Raw genomic sequence first — 18,877 nt, 5'->3', positions numbered from 1 at the left:
CTAAATGTTGTTTATATCTTCATAGTGTTTAGGAATTTAGTTCTTCGAATTAAAGAGTTAATTTATTGATTTAAAGCCTCATTCAGGGGATAATAGATGGTACAATTTGGCTGGGTCTTTCTTTAATTTGGAAAGTTTTAAATGATATGTTTGGCGATCTGTGGAGCGAAGGGATTGAATTAACAGTGCGTTTCTCCCACCACAATCAGAATAGTATATTTTGATTGGGGGCTTTGACTGGAGCGGTCGGTCGTAGCAATGTCAACAAATGCGAGAGCCAATTTACACACAGCAAAGTTCTAACAACAGCAATGAGATAATCTGTTAGTGAAATAAAAACAAGAAACGCTGGAAATACTCAGCAGGTCTGGCAGCATCTGTGGAGAGAGAAGCAGAGTTAACATTTCAGGTCAGTGACCTTCATCAGCTGCGAGAGGGGAGGCCGGGCGCCCCGCCCAGCACCCCGAGTCCAAGCAGGATGCAGGCAGATGGCGGAAAGCTGGGCTTCACTCCCCCACTTGAGGGAGCCGTAGTGTGGATCCAGCCCCAACTCCAACCTGCTGTTGGGCCGCAGGAAAGCGGCGAGCGGCCGCTGCTGGCACCTGGGCCACGGACACCGCCTGAGGAAAGTGACGCTGACCAAGCCCACCTTCTGCCCGCACTGTACCTACTTCATCTGGGGGCTCAGCAGCTTCCAGTGCGACCACAAGTCCAAAGCTAGGTCTAGGAGTCACGTTTCGAGGGCTCGCAGAGCCGGGGTGCGGGGGTAATGTCTCCGGGTGAAGGCGGATTCTTTTCAATCGGTGCTCATTTGCCTCGGATTACATCCAGGGGATAGCACAGACCCGATGGTATTGTGAACTGCGAGGAGGATAATGATAGACATAGACTGGTGGAATGGGCAGACATGTGGCAGATGAAACTTAGTGCAGAAAAAGTGTGAGGTGGGATTGCTTCTCCTCATTCGTCTCAAAGCTATGTAAAATAAAGGGCATAATTCTAAAGGGGGTGCAGAAACAGAGACACCTGGGGATATTTGCGCACAAATTGTTGAAGGTGGCATGGCAAGTTGAGAAAGTGGTTAATAAAGCATACAGGACCCTGGACTTTATAGAGGCATACAGTACAAAAGGAAGGAAGTTATGATAAACTGTATAAAACTCTAGTTTGGCCTCAGCTGGAATATTGTGCCCAATTCTGGACACCACACTTTAGGAAGGAACATGAAGGCTTTAGAGAGGGTACATAAAAGATTTGCGAGAATGTTCCAGGGATGAGGAACTTCATTTATGTGGACAGATTAGAGAAGCTGAGGTGTTCTCCTCAGAGCAGCAAAGGCTGAAAGGAAATTTGATAGAGGTGTTCAAAATCATGATGGATCCAGACAGAGTAGATAGAGAGAAACTGTTCCCATTTTCAAAATGGTCGACAACCAGAGGACACTGATTTAAGGTGAATGGCTAAAGAAGCACCAGCAACATGAGGAAAACCTTTTTAAGCAGCAAGTGGTTAGGATTTGGAATGCACTGCCTGAGAGTGTGGTGGAGGCATATACAATTGAGGCTTTATACAAAAGGGAATGGATAAGCACGTGAAGAGAAAAAATTTGCAGTGCTACGGAAAAGGACGTGGCAGTGGGGCGAGCTGAGTTGCACTCACAGAGAGCTGGCATGGACATGAAAGGCAGAATGGCCTCCTTCTGTGCTGTAACCATTGTATGATTCTATATATAAATCTGTTTAGTGGTTTACAGCTATCCTCACCTCATTACAGTGTCCATCAATCTGCATTCCAAACAAGACAAGAGAACACACATGGTGGTGTGTACAAGATCACACTATCCAGTACACACAACAGGTCTCATTGTTACAGTCCTCAGCTCACAATACTATTTAAGTACAGTCTGGGCAGCAAAAGTGTTCTCCAGTTCATTGGGCCAGTGATGCTGCACTCAAGAGAATATGTAGAAGAGATCGAAAATTTATAATGTGCACAATATAGAAATGGTTATCAACATCATTACAGACTCTCACTATATTTAGGAAGTAACATGTCGCCAAGATAGATGACAAACTGTTTGCTCATATTTATACTGAATTGTTCAGAGTACCCAGAACAATGCTAAAGTCTTTTAATATACTACATCTTAAAAAACAAGTTTATTATTCAGTAACTATAAACAGTATTTTATAGTACACATTTCAGGCACCAGGTTATGCCAGAAGGTGTGAAATCTCAACATGCTGCAAGGCACCATTTATTTCCCATCACGCCAGCCACAGAATTGCACAGCCTTGCACAACAGATTTAGCCCACAGCTTCATGGGCAAGAAATGTAAATCAGCAAGCAGACACCCCTTTGAAATGCTGATGGTTTGTAAACATGAAGAAATTCAGTAAGATCAGCCCTACTATTGCAATGATGACTGTGTTAGCATTTTAAAGTACAAGATTAAGCATGCAGTTTACCCTTGCTTATCACGTGACATTGCTCACCTCTCCATTATCCAATACTGCCATGGAGGATGACTGACCACAGGCAATAGTGGCAACCACTTTATTTTGTAAACAACTGGTCACTCTTCGTGGTGTTGGCTGATTAGAAGTGGACCCTGATCCGACCTGTCCACAGTTATTATAACCCCAGGCATAAACCTGTCATAAAAAGCATAAATATATTAGCAAAAAGTTTCTAAACTGTATACAAGATCAAGAGGGGGTAATTCTGAATTAAAATACTGAAGAATCAAGGACAAAAATCATACATTAAAAAAAAGCTCTAAACCAAAAAGTATACAAGATTGAGACTCCTTTCTATCAGTTTGACTCAGTGAAGGAAGTAGAAGACAGACACCTGCTTGTATTTTAACATCTTTTGGTTTTATTTGACTATGCATATGTGCACAGATACATACACAGATGTACAGACAGCTGTATTACACTCATTCCCCATTCTTCTGACATCAGCCTCCAGCATACCCCTCCTCCCTTTGTATTGTGCCTCAAGATGTCTCAGTCCCATGCTTTGTAATTCCCTCCTTAAGCATTTCTACTTCACATCGCCCTCTCCTTAAAACTCACCTCTTTGACCAAGCTTTTGGTCATCCTATTTTGCCCTTTTAGCTCAGCATCCATTTGTCTTTACACCCTTGTAAATGCTTTGGGACATTTTTCTACATTAAAGATTCTACATAAATGCAAATTATTTGATGTGTTTTGCTGGTAATCAATTGTATTTGCTAACATACTGATATGGAAACATTGATATAACTGTATCGCCATCTACAAGGCACAAGTAAGGAGTGAGATGGAACACTCTCCACTTGCCTGGAGAAGCGCAGCTCCAGTATCACTCAAGAAGCTCAACATCATCCAGCAGAAAGCAACCTGCTTGATCAGCACCCCATCCATCACATTAAACATTCACTCCCTCCACCACCAATGCACGGTGGCAGCAGTGTGTACCATCTACAAGATGCACTGCAGCAACTCGCCATGCCTCCTTCGACAGCAGCTTCCAAACCCCCATCCTCTACCACCTAGAAGGACAAGGGCAACAGATGCATGAGAACACCACCACCTGCAAGGTCCACTTCAAGTCACAGACCATCCTGACTTAGAAATATATCCCTGTTTCTTCCTCGTCACTGGGTTAAAATCCGGGAACTCACTCCCACACAGCACTGTGGGACTGCAGCAGTTCAAGGCAGTGCCTCATCATTGCCTTCTCAAGGGCAATTAGCGATAGGCAATAAATACTGGCTTCACCACTGATGCCCACATCCCAAGAACCAATAAAAAAAATTTATTAGGAAGTTAAGTTACCAGAATGAAACTACATCAACAGAGAAAATACTCTGATGTCCCATCTAAGCTGCCACGATATCTCAAAAAGAATTGTTATAAATAAATTAATATTTGCAATTGTGATAAAGTGTGAACTGAACATTGCTTAGCTTGTAAGCAACAATGGAAAATGTTACATAGGTCAAACGGAGTTCAACATCCTCTGTCAGAAATGGACCTAAACTCCATCTGCTGACTAACTTGATTAGGGTACTGTAACTTTATAGCTCTGTCTCTGGAGATAAAAGATCCAGCATTTGGCAACGCTCACAGGGAATACCAGCAGCCTCTGATTTTCTGTCACATTTACAGACAGAGAATTATGGGCCGTGGGCCTGTAATCTCCATTCCCAGCATGCCATTCCATGCTGGGAAAGCCCAACGAGGGAAGCCGCCCTAAAGTGCTCTGATGGCAGGTGAAAATGATGGCTACTGCCACCATTTTCTGATCACACAAAAGGCTGCCATCTCAGTGCACGCATACAAGTCAGTGAAGCACTTTTAACATTGCAGGCCCACACAAACTATTCCTTGACAACAAGGAAGTTCCACAAATAGAATGGAAATGTCACAACTGCAACTTTACAGTAACACATGAAAAACTTGCCCAATACATTAGCCATTAGCTCCTGAATCTGTCACAGTGTAAATTGGAAGAATTGAAGTATGAAATACCAAACCATACAACAGTAACAATGGCTGGAATTGTACGCCACTGCCCCTCCTCCCTCCGCTCTCCGCTCTCCTCTGGTGGGTGTAAAATCAAGCGGGAGGCGTCGTTCCTGTCGCTTACTGCCCCCGCTGCCATTTTACAGCAGCGGGACAGTTGGAAACAATAAATTGAGGCTTGTAAGTGGCCAATTACTTGCCACTTAAGGGCCTGCCCCTGCCGTCAGCAGCGGCCGGGAATTTCAGCACCTGTGGAAGCTGCCCAGTAAAATCTGACAGCCTCCTTGCTGCAAGCAGGTGGGGGGGGGGGGGGGGGGAGATTGGGCACCCTGTGCTCAACAGAGGACTCCCCCTCCTAGCAGCACGTTGCCCTCGATGGAGCACCTCCCCCAGCCCTCCTGAACGACCCCCACCCCTCTCACCCGGGCCTAGCTGACTTTCCCCGGCAAGGCCCAAAATCCCACTTACCTTTATGGAAGCCGATGTCTACCGTCCTCTTCTGGATGGGTGAAGTCCCAGCATTGGCCACCGCTCCCAGTGGCACTGCTTGGGCTGAAAAGCTGCCGGCCTGCTGATTGGTTGTCAGCTCTTGGAGGCAAGACTTCCTGCCTCAAAGGGCGGAAGTCCTGTCCGAGGCCAGTTAAGGGCCTTGGCCACGCAAAATCACTGTCATGTAAAATTCCAGCCAATAATTCTGCACTATAAATAGGGTATTAATTGTATTTCCTCACTACAAGAATGCCAGCATTAACAGGAGACAAAATGTAATATATATTCAAGTAGCTTTGCATTTTCCTGCACATAAAAAAAATCTGAAATTATCAACTTTCAGTGTAAGAGTACAATATTTGTATTAAATCTAGTTTAAGCACTACTGTATTGATGAATTGTAAGCCTAACAAAACCAACACCCACCCAGTGCCTCAACTAATATCTCAACATCCAGATGGGCATTTTTGTTCACCACATCTCAAGCTGGGTATCTGGCAGCCAGAGCAATGGTGGAGGTGGAGGAGGAGGCAAGAACTGGACAAACCATTCAGGTCAACTAATCACAGAAGGAAAAGGTGGCATAGCTGAAGAATGCCAAGAATGATTAACAGAAAATTGGGTGTCCATTTTTTGAATTGGTCTCCTGTAGCAATCCTAAATGAGAATAACCAGTGTATACAAAAGTGGGAAGTAGGTTTGGCATTGCTCTCCAAAAGCCCAGGACAATGGTGCTGGAAAATAAATGCATGTAAGTCTTACACATAACATTTCACATTCACATTTCCAACGTGCTTCACAGGAGCACAATCAGACCAAGAAACTGACACTGTGCCAAAGAAGGGGACATTAGGACAGGTGATTAAAACCCTCACCTATGTCACCAACCATTTAAGGAGCTGTCTTAAAGGAAGAGAGATGGAGAGGCAAAGGTTCAGGGAGGAAATTCCAGAGTTTAGGGCCTAGACAGCTACACTCATGGCTGCCAGTGGCAGGGGATGCTAAAGAGGAGAGTTCTCAGAGGTTTGTAAGGGTGAAGGCAAAGCCACAGAAGGGAAGACCAGAGAGATTGGAAAAGAATGACAGCTAATTTTCTGATTGATACAGGCACAAGACCCAATTCCTTCCAACTATGTGGATATACATCCTTCAGCAGATTAATGCTCGGGAGAGTCTAGCCTGGTGCAAGTTTCAATAATCCATCAAAAGGAATGGGCTTATTGGCCTTACCTCATCCCAGCTTTTCTTCTATATCCTTAAAGTGTTATACTGGGCACCCTTGGAGTCTTACGGTATATTAAAGAATTTATTTTTTAACATCTCCCATCTCCAAAGAATTTACTCACTTCCCCATCAGATGTCAGTATCATGGAATGATGGGATCCACAGGCCACCTCGATTACTTTCTTGTGTAGCAGATTGGTGGAAACCTGACAAGGTGATAAGCCTTGAGTAGTTGTCCCATTGCCAAGCTGACTGTAACCATTATTCCCCCAGGCATAAACTTCTCCATCTGCAAACCAACAACAGCAAGTATTTTTTAGATTTGACAACACAGCAATGTTATGGAGTCATCATTCAGCCCATGGTGTCTACACCAGGCTAATTAGAGTTTAACTAATAATTTGTGCAATTTGTTCTGAATAAAGTCTGAAGAAAGCATTTTTACAGGATACTGCAATGAGTACAATAAAGGACTAGTAACATTAAAACTTTAAAAAAAAGTTTAAAGCTGCACAAATTACAGCTGTTGCCCCCAAACAGTATTGCTCCTTTTTGATGCACCAATTTCTATGTTCTTCTTGAAATCTCCTTTCCTATACTCCCTTGAAGGCACTAACTCACTAGTGTATAGTTCTTCATGCAGTGGGCACCTCAGGTGCGAGCCCAAGTGGGCATGACTCATTTGAGCCTTGGCAGGTAGAGTTAGCAGGCTATTAAACTGCTGTACACATTGCTTTGAAGCCTGACCCTATCCCAGTTGGCATCCACGTAACCACACTACTAGCAGCAGTCACTGTACTAGACTAAAACTGCATTTTCCCTTCCTGAACCCAGTGGCTTTGCGGCCAATTACAGCATCCAACTGCCACCACTTGAAATTGGCTCAAAGCTACAAGTTTCCAGAGAGCAAAAGAAGGACATACAAAACAGTCTGGCTACATGAAACCTGCATTACATTTTTTAAATTGAACGTACTGACTGTCCAAAAATTTCAGCTTTGTGCGCATAAAATATTGCAATATGTTGGCTTAAAATCTTATTTTATATCAGAATTACATAAGTTAGAACTTCAAAGTTGAGAAGACTATAGACAAAAAGAATATACAAGGATAATAAAGAAAATATAATGCAATGGCTCAAGATATATTCACTGGTCACATCATCGACTGCTTCAGCATTCAACTTTATCATCTAACACCAAAACAGGACTGATGTTCTAAAATCCATGATTAAACTTGCACGTCTCTTCATTGTGGATTACTGCACATTTCCTGGTAGGCAAAAGGGTCAGATTTAAGGAGTCCATTCATTGTGTGCAACCCTGCTCGAATTACAATGGACACTACACAGATTCTGTCCAGGGTACAACCCACTCTACAGGAATTGCCAAGGATTGTTGCTAGGAAGAGTAATAGCTGTTAAACTTTAGATTAAGCATTAGTTTAGATGAAGTAAAAGAACTGAAGACTTAACAAGGATTTATTGAAGCTGCAATTGCTCAAGTCCCAGTCATTAAATCTAGGATTAAGCTGTAATTACTTTCCTGAAATTCTGCCAAAATGCTGAATCTCTAGGAATTTCCCAGTCACCTGCACCTGCCCCCCAACCCCCCATACATCAGGAGTATCTCCACTTTAAATTCCAGCAGCTGCCAAGAGCATTTGTTAAAATAGCAGAGCCTAACAGCAGCAGTCAAAAAGTTCCTTTGTTTATCAAAACAAATGTTACCTGAAGTCGTGAGCACCACATGGGGTCCACTCCCGTAACTTAGATGAATGATCTTCTTACCACACAAGATTTCTATTTTCCTGGGCTCAATTGTGCTCTGAATATCCCCAGTTCCTAAGCAGCCACTGCAGTTAGTGCCAAAGGCAAACACCTGTTGCAAAAACAAACACTGAAGTCAAACCTCAGTTTGTATTTAGTGTTGTAATTGTTGACTATTTAATTTGCGTCTCAGTAAGAGATCGAGCATTTCGTTTTCTAACCTCAGAATAGCGGTCTGCAGAAGTTTGCACCTGGTACACCAACATATCGAACATAAAATTTTCATCCATGCATTAACAAAATGCTTTCCATTGGATGCTAATTTCTTTTTTATAAATAGGGACATCCCAATCTTGTCCCTTATGTACATTGCTCTCCCTTAGCTTATATTGTGGGATACAGAATTGCTAATTCCACTCCATTGCTAACATACAACAGTCAACAACATATTTTTAAAAAGCGATGGTACCATTAGACACCACAGAAGCTCAGCTGTTTTACAACAAATGTCAGCTCAAGTAGCAGCCTCGCCAGGTTTCACTCACTGTGCCCAATGCTAAAGGAAGGAGTAGGGTGAACAGTCAGAGGTCGTGATACACATTGGTACTAACGACATAGGTAGAAAGAGTGATGAGGTCCTGCAACAAGAATTTAGGGAGCTAGGTAGCAGATTAAAAAGTAGGACCTCAAAGGTTGTAATATCTGGATTACTCCCTGTGCCACGTGCTAGCGAGTATAGGAATAGGAGAATAGAGCAGATAAATGCGTGGCTGAGGAGATGGTACAGGAGGGAGGGCTTTAGTTTCCTGGATCACTGGGTCTGTTTTTGGCAAAGGTGGGACCTGTACAAGTTGGATGGGTTGCAACTGAACTGGAATGGGACCAACATCCTTCCTGGGAGGTTTGCTAGTGCTGTTGGGGGGGCGGCGGGGGGGTTTAAACTAATTTGGCAGGGGGATGGGATACAGAGTGGAGGTACAGTAGGGGGTGATGCACAGTCAAATATAGAAGAGAAACTGAGTCAGTCTGGAAGGCAGAGCAAATATAGACCTGTTAAGGCACAAGTGAAAAATGTAAGGCTGGATTGCATATACTTTAATGCAAGGAGTCTTACTAATAAGGCAGATGAATTGATTAGCACATGGGATTATGATATTATTGCTATTACAGTGACATGGCTGAGGGAGGGGCAGGACTGGCAACTCAATATTCCAGGGTACAGAATCTTCAGGTGTGATAGGGGAGGGGATAAAAGAGGTGGTGGTATTGCACTGTTGATCAACGAGTCAATTACTGCAGTAAGGAAGGGTGATATCTTAGAAGGTTCCTCAAATGAGGACAGATGGGTAGAACTTAATAACAAAAAGGCCGATTTCAATTTGATAAAACAGGATCTGGCCAAAGTGGACTGGGAGCAGCTACTTGTAGGAAAGTCTACATCAGGCCAGTGGGAGGCATTCAAAGAGGAAATAGTGAGGGTTCAGAGCCAACATGCACCCTTCAAGGTGAAGGGTAGGACCAACATGTCCAGGGAACCCTGGATGTCAAGGGATATAGATGATTGCATCAGAAGAAAAAGGAGGTTTATGGCAGATTCGGAGCGCTGAAAACAGCGGAAGCACTAGAGGAGTATAGAAAGTGTAGGGGGGTACTTAAAAAAGTAATTAGGAGTGCGAAGAGGAGACATGAAAAAACATTGGTAGTCAATATAAAGGAAAATCCTAAGCTGATTTATAAGTATATTAAGGGCAAGAGGATAACCAAGGAAAGAGTGGGGCCTATTAGGGACCTGAGTTGCAATCTGCGCGTGGAGCCGAAGGACATAGGTGAGGTTTTAAATGATTACTTTTCATCTGTTTTCACTGCGGAGAACGACGATGTAGGTGTAGAGATCAAGGAGGGGGATTGCGATTGCGATATACTTGAACATATTAACACTGAAAGGGAGGAAGTATTAGATGCTTTAGCGGGCTTAAAAGTGGATAAATCCCCAGGTCCAGATTAGATGTATCCCATGCTGTTGTGCAAGGCGAGGAAGTTGATAGCAGGTGCACTGACACAAATTTTCAGATCCTCTCTGGCCACAGGAGAGGTGCCAGAGGACTGGAGGACAGCGAATATGGTACCATTATTCAAGAAGGGTAGCAGGGATAGACCAGATAATTACAGGCCGGTGAGTTTAACATCAGTGGTTGGGAAACTATTGGAAAACATTACGAGGCACAGGATTACTCTCCACTTGGAGAGGCAGGGAATAATCAGGGATAGTCAGCAAGGCTTTGTCAGGGGGACATCGCATCTAACTAACTTGATTGAATTTTTCGAGGAGGTGACTAGATGTGTAGATGAGGGTAAAGCAGTTGATGGACTTCAGTAAGGCTTTTGATAAGGTCCCGCATGGAAGATTGATTAAGAAGGTAAGAGCCCATGGGATCCAGGGCAATTTGGCAAATTGGATCCAAAATTGGCTTGATGGCAGGAAACAGAGTGTAATGGTCGAGGGTTGTTTTTGCGAGTGGAAGCCTGTGACCAGTGGTGTACCCCAGGGATCGGTGCTGGGTCCTTTGCTGTTTGTAGTGTGCATTAATGATTTAGACATGATTATAGGAGGTATGATAAGCAAGTTCGCAGATGACACGAAAATTGGTGGTGTCGTAAATAGTGAGGAGGAAAGCTCTAGATTACAGGACGATATAGATGGGTTGGCAAGATGGGCGGAGCAGTGGCAAATGGAATTTAATCCTGAGAAGTGGGAGGTGATGTATTTTGAGAGGACTAACAAGGCAAGGGAATATATAATGGATGATAGGACCCTAGGAAGTACAGAGTGTCAGAGGGACCTTGGTGTACTTGTCCATAGATCACAGAAGGCAGCAGCACAGGTAGATTAGGTGGTTAGGAAGGCATATGGGATACTTGCCTTTTTTAGCCAAGGCACAGAATATAAGAGCAGGGAGGTTATGATGGAGCTGTATAAAATGCTAGTTCGGCCACAGCTGGAGTACTGTGTACAGTTCTGGGCACCACACTATAGGAAGGATCTGATTGTACTGGAGAAGGTGCAGAGGAGATTCACCAGGATGTTGCTTGGGCTGGAGAATTTCAGCTATGAAGAGAGACTGAAAAGGCTAGGGTTGTTTTCCTTACAGCAGAGAAGGATGAGGGGGGACATGATTGAGGGATACAAAATTATGAGGGGCATTGATAGGTTAGATAGGAAGAGACTTTTTCCCTTAGCGGAGGGGTCAATAACCAAGGGACATAGATTTAAGGTAAGGGGCAGGAGGTTTAGAGGAAACATTTTTTCACCCAGAGGGTGGTTGGAATCTGGAACACACTGCCTGAAGAGGTGGTAGGGGCAGGAACCCTCACAACATTTAAGTATTTAGATGAGCACTTGAAACGCCATAGCATACAAGGCTACGGGTCAAGTGCTGGAAAATGGGACTAGAATAGTTAGGTGCTTGATGGCCAGCACAGGCACAATGGGCCGAAGGGCCTGTTTCTGTGCTGCATGACTATGACTAACACTGAGAACAAGACAGATATCAGTAAAACAGATAGCAAAATAATGCAGCTGCTGGAAGGCTGAAATAAAAAAACAAAAAGTGCCAGGCAGCATCTGTGGAGAGAGAAACGTGCCGTTTAGTGTTTCAGGTCAATGATCTCTTGTCAGAACTAGTTCAGGATGACTAAAAACTCACAAAGCACTGCCAACAAACCATGGAAGTCACAAGGTACAGGAAGTAACACAAACAGTTGAAAAATCATTGCGATCATTAAAATTCTTAACTTCAATTTGAAGGCAGCATTTCTATTTTACAACTGATAATTTCTGTTCTATTTAAGATGAAACACCTCTGTTTTAATTTTGTTTCCAATAACTAAAAATCAGGCAGCATGACTTGAGATTCCTAAAGAAAGGGCATTACCTCATCATTTTCTGTGACATACAGAGTTTCATTACCAGACGTGCCAAAGACGCAGGCTAGACGAATTGAACTGAGGTCCTGTGGTGGAAGCAAGGCAAATAATGGCCACTTCCCAACATCCACCATGACAAGACTCTTTCAGTGCAGCACAACACAGTGACAAAGAAGACCTGGAAAGAACCAAAGTAACAGAAATGAACACCCAGTATTTATCTCAGCACTGCTCCTATTTTCATAAGAACATAAGAAATAGAAGCAGGTGTAGGCCATTTGGCTCCTTGAGCCTACTCTGGCATTCAATAAGATCATGGCTGATTTGATCGTAGCCTTAACTCCACTTCCCTGCCTGCCCCCAATAACCCTTGACTCCCTTGTAGATCAAAAGTCTGTGCAACTCAGCCTTGAATATATTCAATGGCTCAGCCTCCACTGCTCACAGATTAGCGACCCTCAGAGAAGAAATTCCTCCTCATTTCCATCTTAAGTGGGAGGCCCCTTATTTTGAAACTGTACGCCCTCATTCTAGATTCCCCCAAGAGGGGAAACATCTCCTTAGCATCGACCTTGTCAAGCCCACTCAGAATCTTATATGCTTCAATAAAATCACCTCTCATTGTTCTAAACTTCAATGAGTAGCGGGCCAATTGGTCAACCTTTCCTCATAAGACAACCTCTTCATCCCAGGAATCAACTTAGTGAATCTGCTCTGAACTGCCTCCAATGCAAGTATACCCCTCCTTAAATAAGATCAAAACTGTATGCAGTACTCTAGGTGCAGTCTCACCAGTGCCCTGTGCAGTTGTAGCAAGACCTCCCTCCTTTTATACTCCATTCCCCTTGCAATACAGGCCAACATTCCATTTGCCTTCCTAACTACTTGCTGTATGTGAACTTTTTATGATTCATGTACAAGGACACCCAGATCCCTCTGTGCAGCAGCATTCTGGTCTCCATCCAATTAAATAATATTCCACTTTTCTATTCTTCCCGCCAAAGTGGACAACCTCACATTTTCCCACATTATACTCCATCTGCCAAATTTCTGCCCTCTCACTTAACCTATCTATATGCCTTTGCAGGCTGTGTCCTTCTCATAACTTGCTTTCCTACCTATCTTTGTATCATCGGCAAATTTGCCTACAATACATTCAGTCCCTTCATCCAAGTCATTAATATTGATTGTAAATGGTTGAGGTCCCAGCACTGATCCCTGTGGCATCCCACTAGTTACAGTTTGCCAACCTGAAAATGATCCATTCGGTTCATCATGATACAACAGTAAATTTGGAGGGGGAGAAACTGTCTACCTCTTGGATGTAGGTTTGATCCCCGAGTCTGCTGAATTTCCTGGAATTCGCTTTATTAGGTGGAGAAAGTTTCAGTGAAAAGCAGGTGCCTTCTTCACAGGTGGGGATAAAGGACCCAAAAGGGTCATTTCAAGTACCTTCTGGTGGGTAGGTTCGTAGGAGCATTGGGAAAAACCTGGTAAATTGCAACTTCCCTGCTCCAGAAAGCTTGGGTAGAGCAGAAGGAGCAAAGAAAAAGTCAAGGTGAGAAGGCAATTACCCCAAGGAAACACACAGCCCAAATTCCATTTCGGCTTTTCTTTGGCATGGGTCCAAAGTGATCATTTTCAGGAAGTAACATGAGAAAAAAAAGACAACGGGTCCTAAATCTATTAGTTTTGAGAAAACAGCCATGAAACTTCTTCAAACTTTTACATTTTTTATCATCCCTTCTAAAAGTCCTGATTTGTATAATGCCGTTACAAATATAATGAAAGCCCACAGATCTTAGGGACAATTTCCCTCTGCACTGCTTCCAAATAACATCTAAAAATTGAGTGAAATGCAGAGGAATAATGGCAGCTTATCCTTTGCTTCCATTTTGCTCTTAAACAGCACTGCCCACAAACTTCCTTTATGGCTGTTCTGGTGTATGTGCCCGAAGAGTTGAGGCCTGCTACCCGACCTGAACCCGACGGTGACCCAACGACGTATCGGGTTCAGGTCGGATCAGGCCCAGCTTCCGGGCACGGCTCAGGCCGGACACACACGGTAAGTGGTCTGCTGGTAAGTATTAAAAATAAAAACCTACCTGAGCTGGGAGTCCGGGACATCAAGCAGGGAAACTGAGTCTGCGCAGTGAGCAAGTGACGTCACTGTGACATCATCACGCATGCGCTGCAGCTTCATGGAGCTTCCCAGTCGGAAGGTGAGTAAAGGGATGGTCGGGTCGTGCCAGGCCCGGGGCGAAATTAGAGGGACTCGGGCTGGGTCGGGCTCTGATCCGGGTCCGCTGTGGATCGGTCGGGTTCGGGTCGTGTTATTTTTCCTGACCTAAGCAGGCCTTTACCGAAGAGGGTGCAGCAATGTGAATTTCATACAGGTGAATGACCACCACACTCAAATTAGTTGACGAAAAACAAAACTTGCATTTCATGTTCTCAAGATGTCCCAAAGTTCTTCACCAAAAATTAAGTACTTCTGAAGTATAAATCACTGTTGTATAGTGGGGAAACAGAGCAGCCAATTTGCACACAGCAGGATTCTCACACAGCATGAGATAAATGACCAGATAATCTGTTTTTAAACAATGTTGGTTGAGGGATAAATATTGGCCAGGACACACGAATAACTCCCCTGCTCTTCTTCAAAGAATGTAATAGGATCTTTTACATCCACTTGAGGGGGCAGATGGGGCCTCAAGTTAACACTGCACTGAAATATCAGCCTAGATTATGTACTTAAGTCATGGAATGGAGCTTAAATCTACAATCTTCTGACTGAGAAATTAGATCGGTATCACTAAGACAAGATGCTGCTACACAGTACGGAGCATCTAATAGAATCACTTCGGACAAAATGAATATTTGCAGCTACATTCATATTTTGTCTTCTTGATGATAAAGATAGACTTTTACTGCACTTATTTTGCAATTATTTGATTCACATCTGCAATGTTCAACTATGCTGCACCAACAGTGAAGCAAAACCAAGACTATCCGAAGATATACTCCCTTTTCTGTTTCTCACGTTCAATTAATTCCATTTTTCCAGCTCTCATTTCTCTAGCTACCCAACTTCTTTTCAAAAAACGTCTCGGGGAATTATGATTTAAAACACACCATATCTCATTTTCAATTTCTTTCTCAGCTTCTCTCAGTTTCACACTTTAATTTTCATTATATTTTTCTGATTCTCATGTTTATTAAAAGTTTTTTGGACTCTTAAAAAAAAAGTTATGCTGAAGCTTTATAACGCTCTGGTTAGGCTACAACTAGGGTACTGAGTCCAGTTCCAGTCACCACACTTTAGGAAGGATGTGAGGGTCCTTGAGAGGGTGCAGAGGGGATTTACCAGAATGGGATGACGGATTTTAGCTACCAGGTTAGGTTTGAGAAGCTGGGATGGTTCTCCTTGCAGCAAAGGAGATCGAGGGGAAATTTGATAGAGGTGTACAAGATAATGACAGGTTTAGGTAAGGTAGATGAAGAAAAGCTCTTCCCATTAGCTGAAAGGACTAGGGGACATAGATTTAAGACTTTAGTAAGAGATACAGGGGAGGGATGTGAGGAAAAACTAACTTTTTTAATTTCTCAGGATCTTTATTTGCAAAGAAGTTGGGTAGCTAGAGCAAGTGGTAATGATCTGGAACTCTCTGCCTATGAGGGTGGCGGAAGCAGAGACAATCAGCGACTTTAAAAAGAAATTGGATGGGCACTTGAGGGAAATAAACTGCAGGGCTACAGGGATAGAGCCAGGGAAATTGGACTGGCTAGATTGCTCTATTGAGAGCCAACACAGACTCAATGGGCCAAATGGCCACCTTCTCTGCCATTATGACTTCAACTTTTATCAATCCTTTTTCCAATATCTGCAACTCACTTTCCAACATTTTCTTGTTCTTAGTAAATACCTTTGATGCAATATCTCATAATAAAGTCATAAAGCTATACAGCACAGAAACAGGCCCTTCGTATCCATGCCAGCCATCAAGTACCTAACTATTCGAGTCCCATTTTCCAGCACTTGGCCCGTAGCCTTGTATGCTATGGCGTTTCAAGTGCTCATCTAAATACTTCTTAAATGTTGTGAGGGCTCCTGCCTCTACCATCTCTTCAGGCAGTACGTTCCAGATTCCAACCACCCTCTGGGTGAAAAAAATTTCCTCAAATCCATCTAAACCTCCTGCCCCTTACCTTAGAACTATGCTCCTGGATATTGACCCCTCTGCTAAAGAAAACAGTTTCTTCCTATCTAACCTATCAATGCCCTTCATAATTTTGTATACCTCAATCATGTCCCCCCTCAGCCTTCTCTGCTCCAGGAAAACAACCCTAGCCTTTTCAGTCTCTCTTCATAGCTGAAATGCTTCAGTCCAGGTAGCATCCTGGTGAACCTCCTCTGCACTCTCTCCAGTGCAATCACATCCTTCCTATCGTGTGGTGCCCAGAACTGTACACAGTACTCCAGCTGTGGCCTAACTAGCATTTTATACAGCTCCATCATATCCTCCCTGCACTTATATTCTATGCCTCGGCTAATAAAGGCAAGTATCCCATATGCCTTCCTAACCACCTTATCTACCTGTGCTGCTGCCTTCAGTGATCTATGTACAAATACACCAAGGTCCTTCTGTACTTCCTAGGGTCCTACCATCCATTGTATATTCCCTTGCCTTGTTAGTCCTCCCAAAATACATCAACTCACACTTCTCAGGATTAAATTCCATTTGCCACTGCTCTGCCCATTTTACCAGCCCATCTTTATCATCCTGTAATCTAGGGCTTTCCTCCTCACTATTTACAACACCACCAAATTTCATGTCATCTGCAAACTTACTGATCATACCTCCTATATTTACGTCTAAATCATTAATGTACACTACAAACAGCAAGGGTCCCAACACCGATCCCTGCAGTACACCACTGGTCACAGGTTTCCACTCGCAAAAACAACCCTCGATCATTACTCTCTGTCTCCTGCCACTAAGCCAATTTTGGATCCAATTTGCCAAATTGCCCTGGATCCATGGGCTCTTACCTTCTTAACCAATCTCCCATACGGGACTTTATCAAAAGCCTTACTGAAGTCCATGTACCCTCATCTACATATCTAGTCACCGCCTCGAAAAATTCAATCAAGTTAGTTAGACACGATCTCCCCCTGACAAAGCCATTCTGACTGATTAATCCCTGATTAAATCCTGCCTCTCCAAGTAGAGATTAATCCTGTCCCTCAGAATTTTTTCCAATAGTTTCCCTACCACTGATGTTAGACTCACCGGCCTGTAATTACCTGGTTTATCCCTGCTACTCTTCTTGAATAATGGCACCACATTCGCTTCCCTCCAGTCCTCTGGTAGCTCTCCTGTGGCCAGAGAGGATTTGAAAATTTGTGTCAGAGCCCCTGCTATCTCCTCCCTTGCCTCACATAACAGCCTGGGATACATCTCATCTGGGCCTGGGGAGTTATCCACTTTAAACCCGCTAACATTGCTAATACCTCCTCCCTTTCAATGCTAATATGTTCAAGTATATCACAATCCCCCTCCCTGATCTCCCAGTTGATATTAGGCAAGTTGAAATCCCCTACTATTATTACCCTATTATTTTTACACCTCTCTGGGATTTTCCGACATATCTGTTCCTCTATCTCTCCCTGACTGTTTGGAGGCCTATAGTACACTCCCAGCCAAGTGATTGCCACCTTTTTGTTTTTAAGTTCTACCCATCTGGCCTCATTTGAGGAACCTTCTAAGACATCATCCCTCCTTACTGCAGTAATTGACTCGTTGATCAACAGTGCGATGCCACCTCCTTTTTTATCACCTCCCCTGTAGCGCCTGAAATAAATCTCTATCATATCGGAACTACCACAATTTCTCAGTCCAACGCCACACACTATTCAGCATATGCAACCGGGAAGGTTTGTTGCGGGATACTGCATTTTTCTACCTACTTTGTAGCTCTAATTTTACCAAAGTACCATAATTTTGCCTCAAAAATCCGAGAGGCAAACCAAATGCCAACTGATTATTTACCAAAGTTTGGCTCTCCAATTAGCATAAAACCAGTGACCAACCAACCACTTGGTCCTGTCAACTGGGTGGTATATGAAAGAAGCAACCCAAAACCTTGGCATGCCAATCATTTGGCCACAAACATGACGCTATTCATTACCAGCCATAACCACCAGTCGTCCAGATATTTTTGAGGGTTTGGGAGATACGTTTCTTTCGAAGGGCGGGTATTGGTTGGGATTTTGGCGGGGGTGGGGGGTGGTTATCTCCCAAACCGTTAAAGGGATAGTGTTATTCATTAGAAATCACTTTAGTAAACAAATTCCTTCGCGCCAAGACCAAATGTGTGTAAAGTCTACACATATTAAACATTCTAGTAGACACTGGGAGCTGTGTGGTGACTACATATGTCCTGTTAATACTTGATAACGTTTTAAAATCTAATCAAAATATAAAGACAGGAATTTCTGGCTCCCTAAACACTGACCACAATCACTTTTATTGATTAGACTCTAAACAGAGAACTCATGCACCTGAGCTGAAAGAATACACTAAATACATAAAGTAAATGATTCTTGCAAACCATGTGTGCTTCCTGCAATTATAAAACTTACATTCAGATAAAGTAAGCAAATAAGCTGCAGACAAGCCCATCTGAGGCCGGGATTCGGTCACCGACTCGATTACTTTTCCTGTTTCCGTCTCCGGGTCCTCGCTAATCGACTGTCGAGCAAACCGATTGCGTATAGGACTGCGGGGACCAATCAGCAAGCAACAGGCGACTCTCGCGCAACGGTGAAGCGAGAGCGCGCGCGCTGGGTTTGGAAGCTGGCTGCTTTGAACGGGTGCGCCAACTCCAACGGCTGCTGCCTCGAGCCACTTGGCGTCATTTACATATTGTAGGCTTGGGATGAACAGCAAGTCTT

At 43.5% G+C, this 18,877-nt stretch overlaps 1 protein-coding gene across 1 annotated transcript in view; it reads right to left on the bottom strand.

Moving 5' to 3' along the window:
• Positions 1-18,677, bottom strand: part of LOC137374344 (RCC1 and BTB domain-containing protein 2-like) — an 84,213-nt gene extending 65,536 nt beyond the window's left edge. Inside the window, exons 1-5 of the mRNA XM_068040273.1 lie at positions 18,566-18,677; positions 11,928-12,097; positions 7,957-8,107; positions 6,351-6,517; positions 2,497-2,655 (exon numbers count right to left, since the gene is read on the bottom strand). Of these exons, the coding sequence (XP_067896374.1) occupies positions 2,497-2,655; positions 6,351-6,517; positions 7,957-8,107; positions 11,928-12,053 (603 nt within the window). The 5' untranslated portion in view covers positions 12,054-12,097; positions 18,566-18,677. The remainder of the gene's footprint in view (positions 1-2,496; positions 2,656-6,350; positions 6,518-7,956; positions 8,108-11,927; positions 12,098-18,565) is intronic.
• Positions 18,678-18,877: the final 200 nt, after the last annotated feature.

This window comes from Heterodontus francisci, chromosome 10, assembly GCF_036365525.1.
Source record: "Heterodontus francisci isolate sHetFra1 chromosome 10, sHetFra1.hap1, whole genome shotgun sequence".
Lineage (NCBI taxonomy): Eukaryota > Metazoa > Chordata > Chondrichthyes > Heterodontiformes > Heterodontidae > Heterodontus > Heterodontus francisci.
Note: the sequence above shows the minus strand (reverse complement) of the source record. Positions and strands in the feature narration are given on the sequence as shown.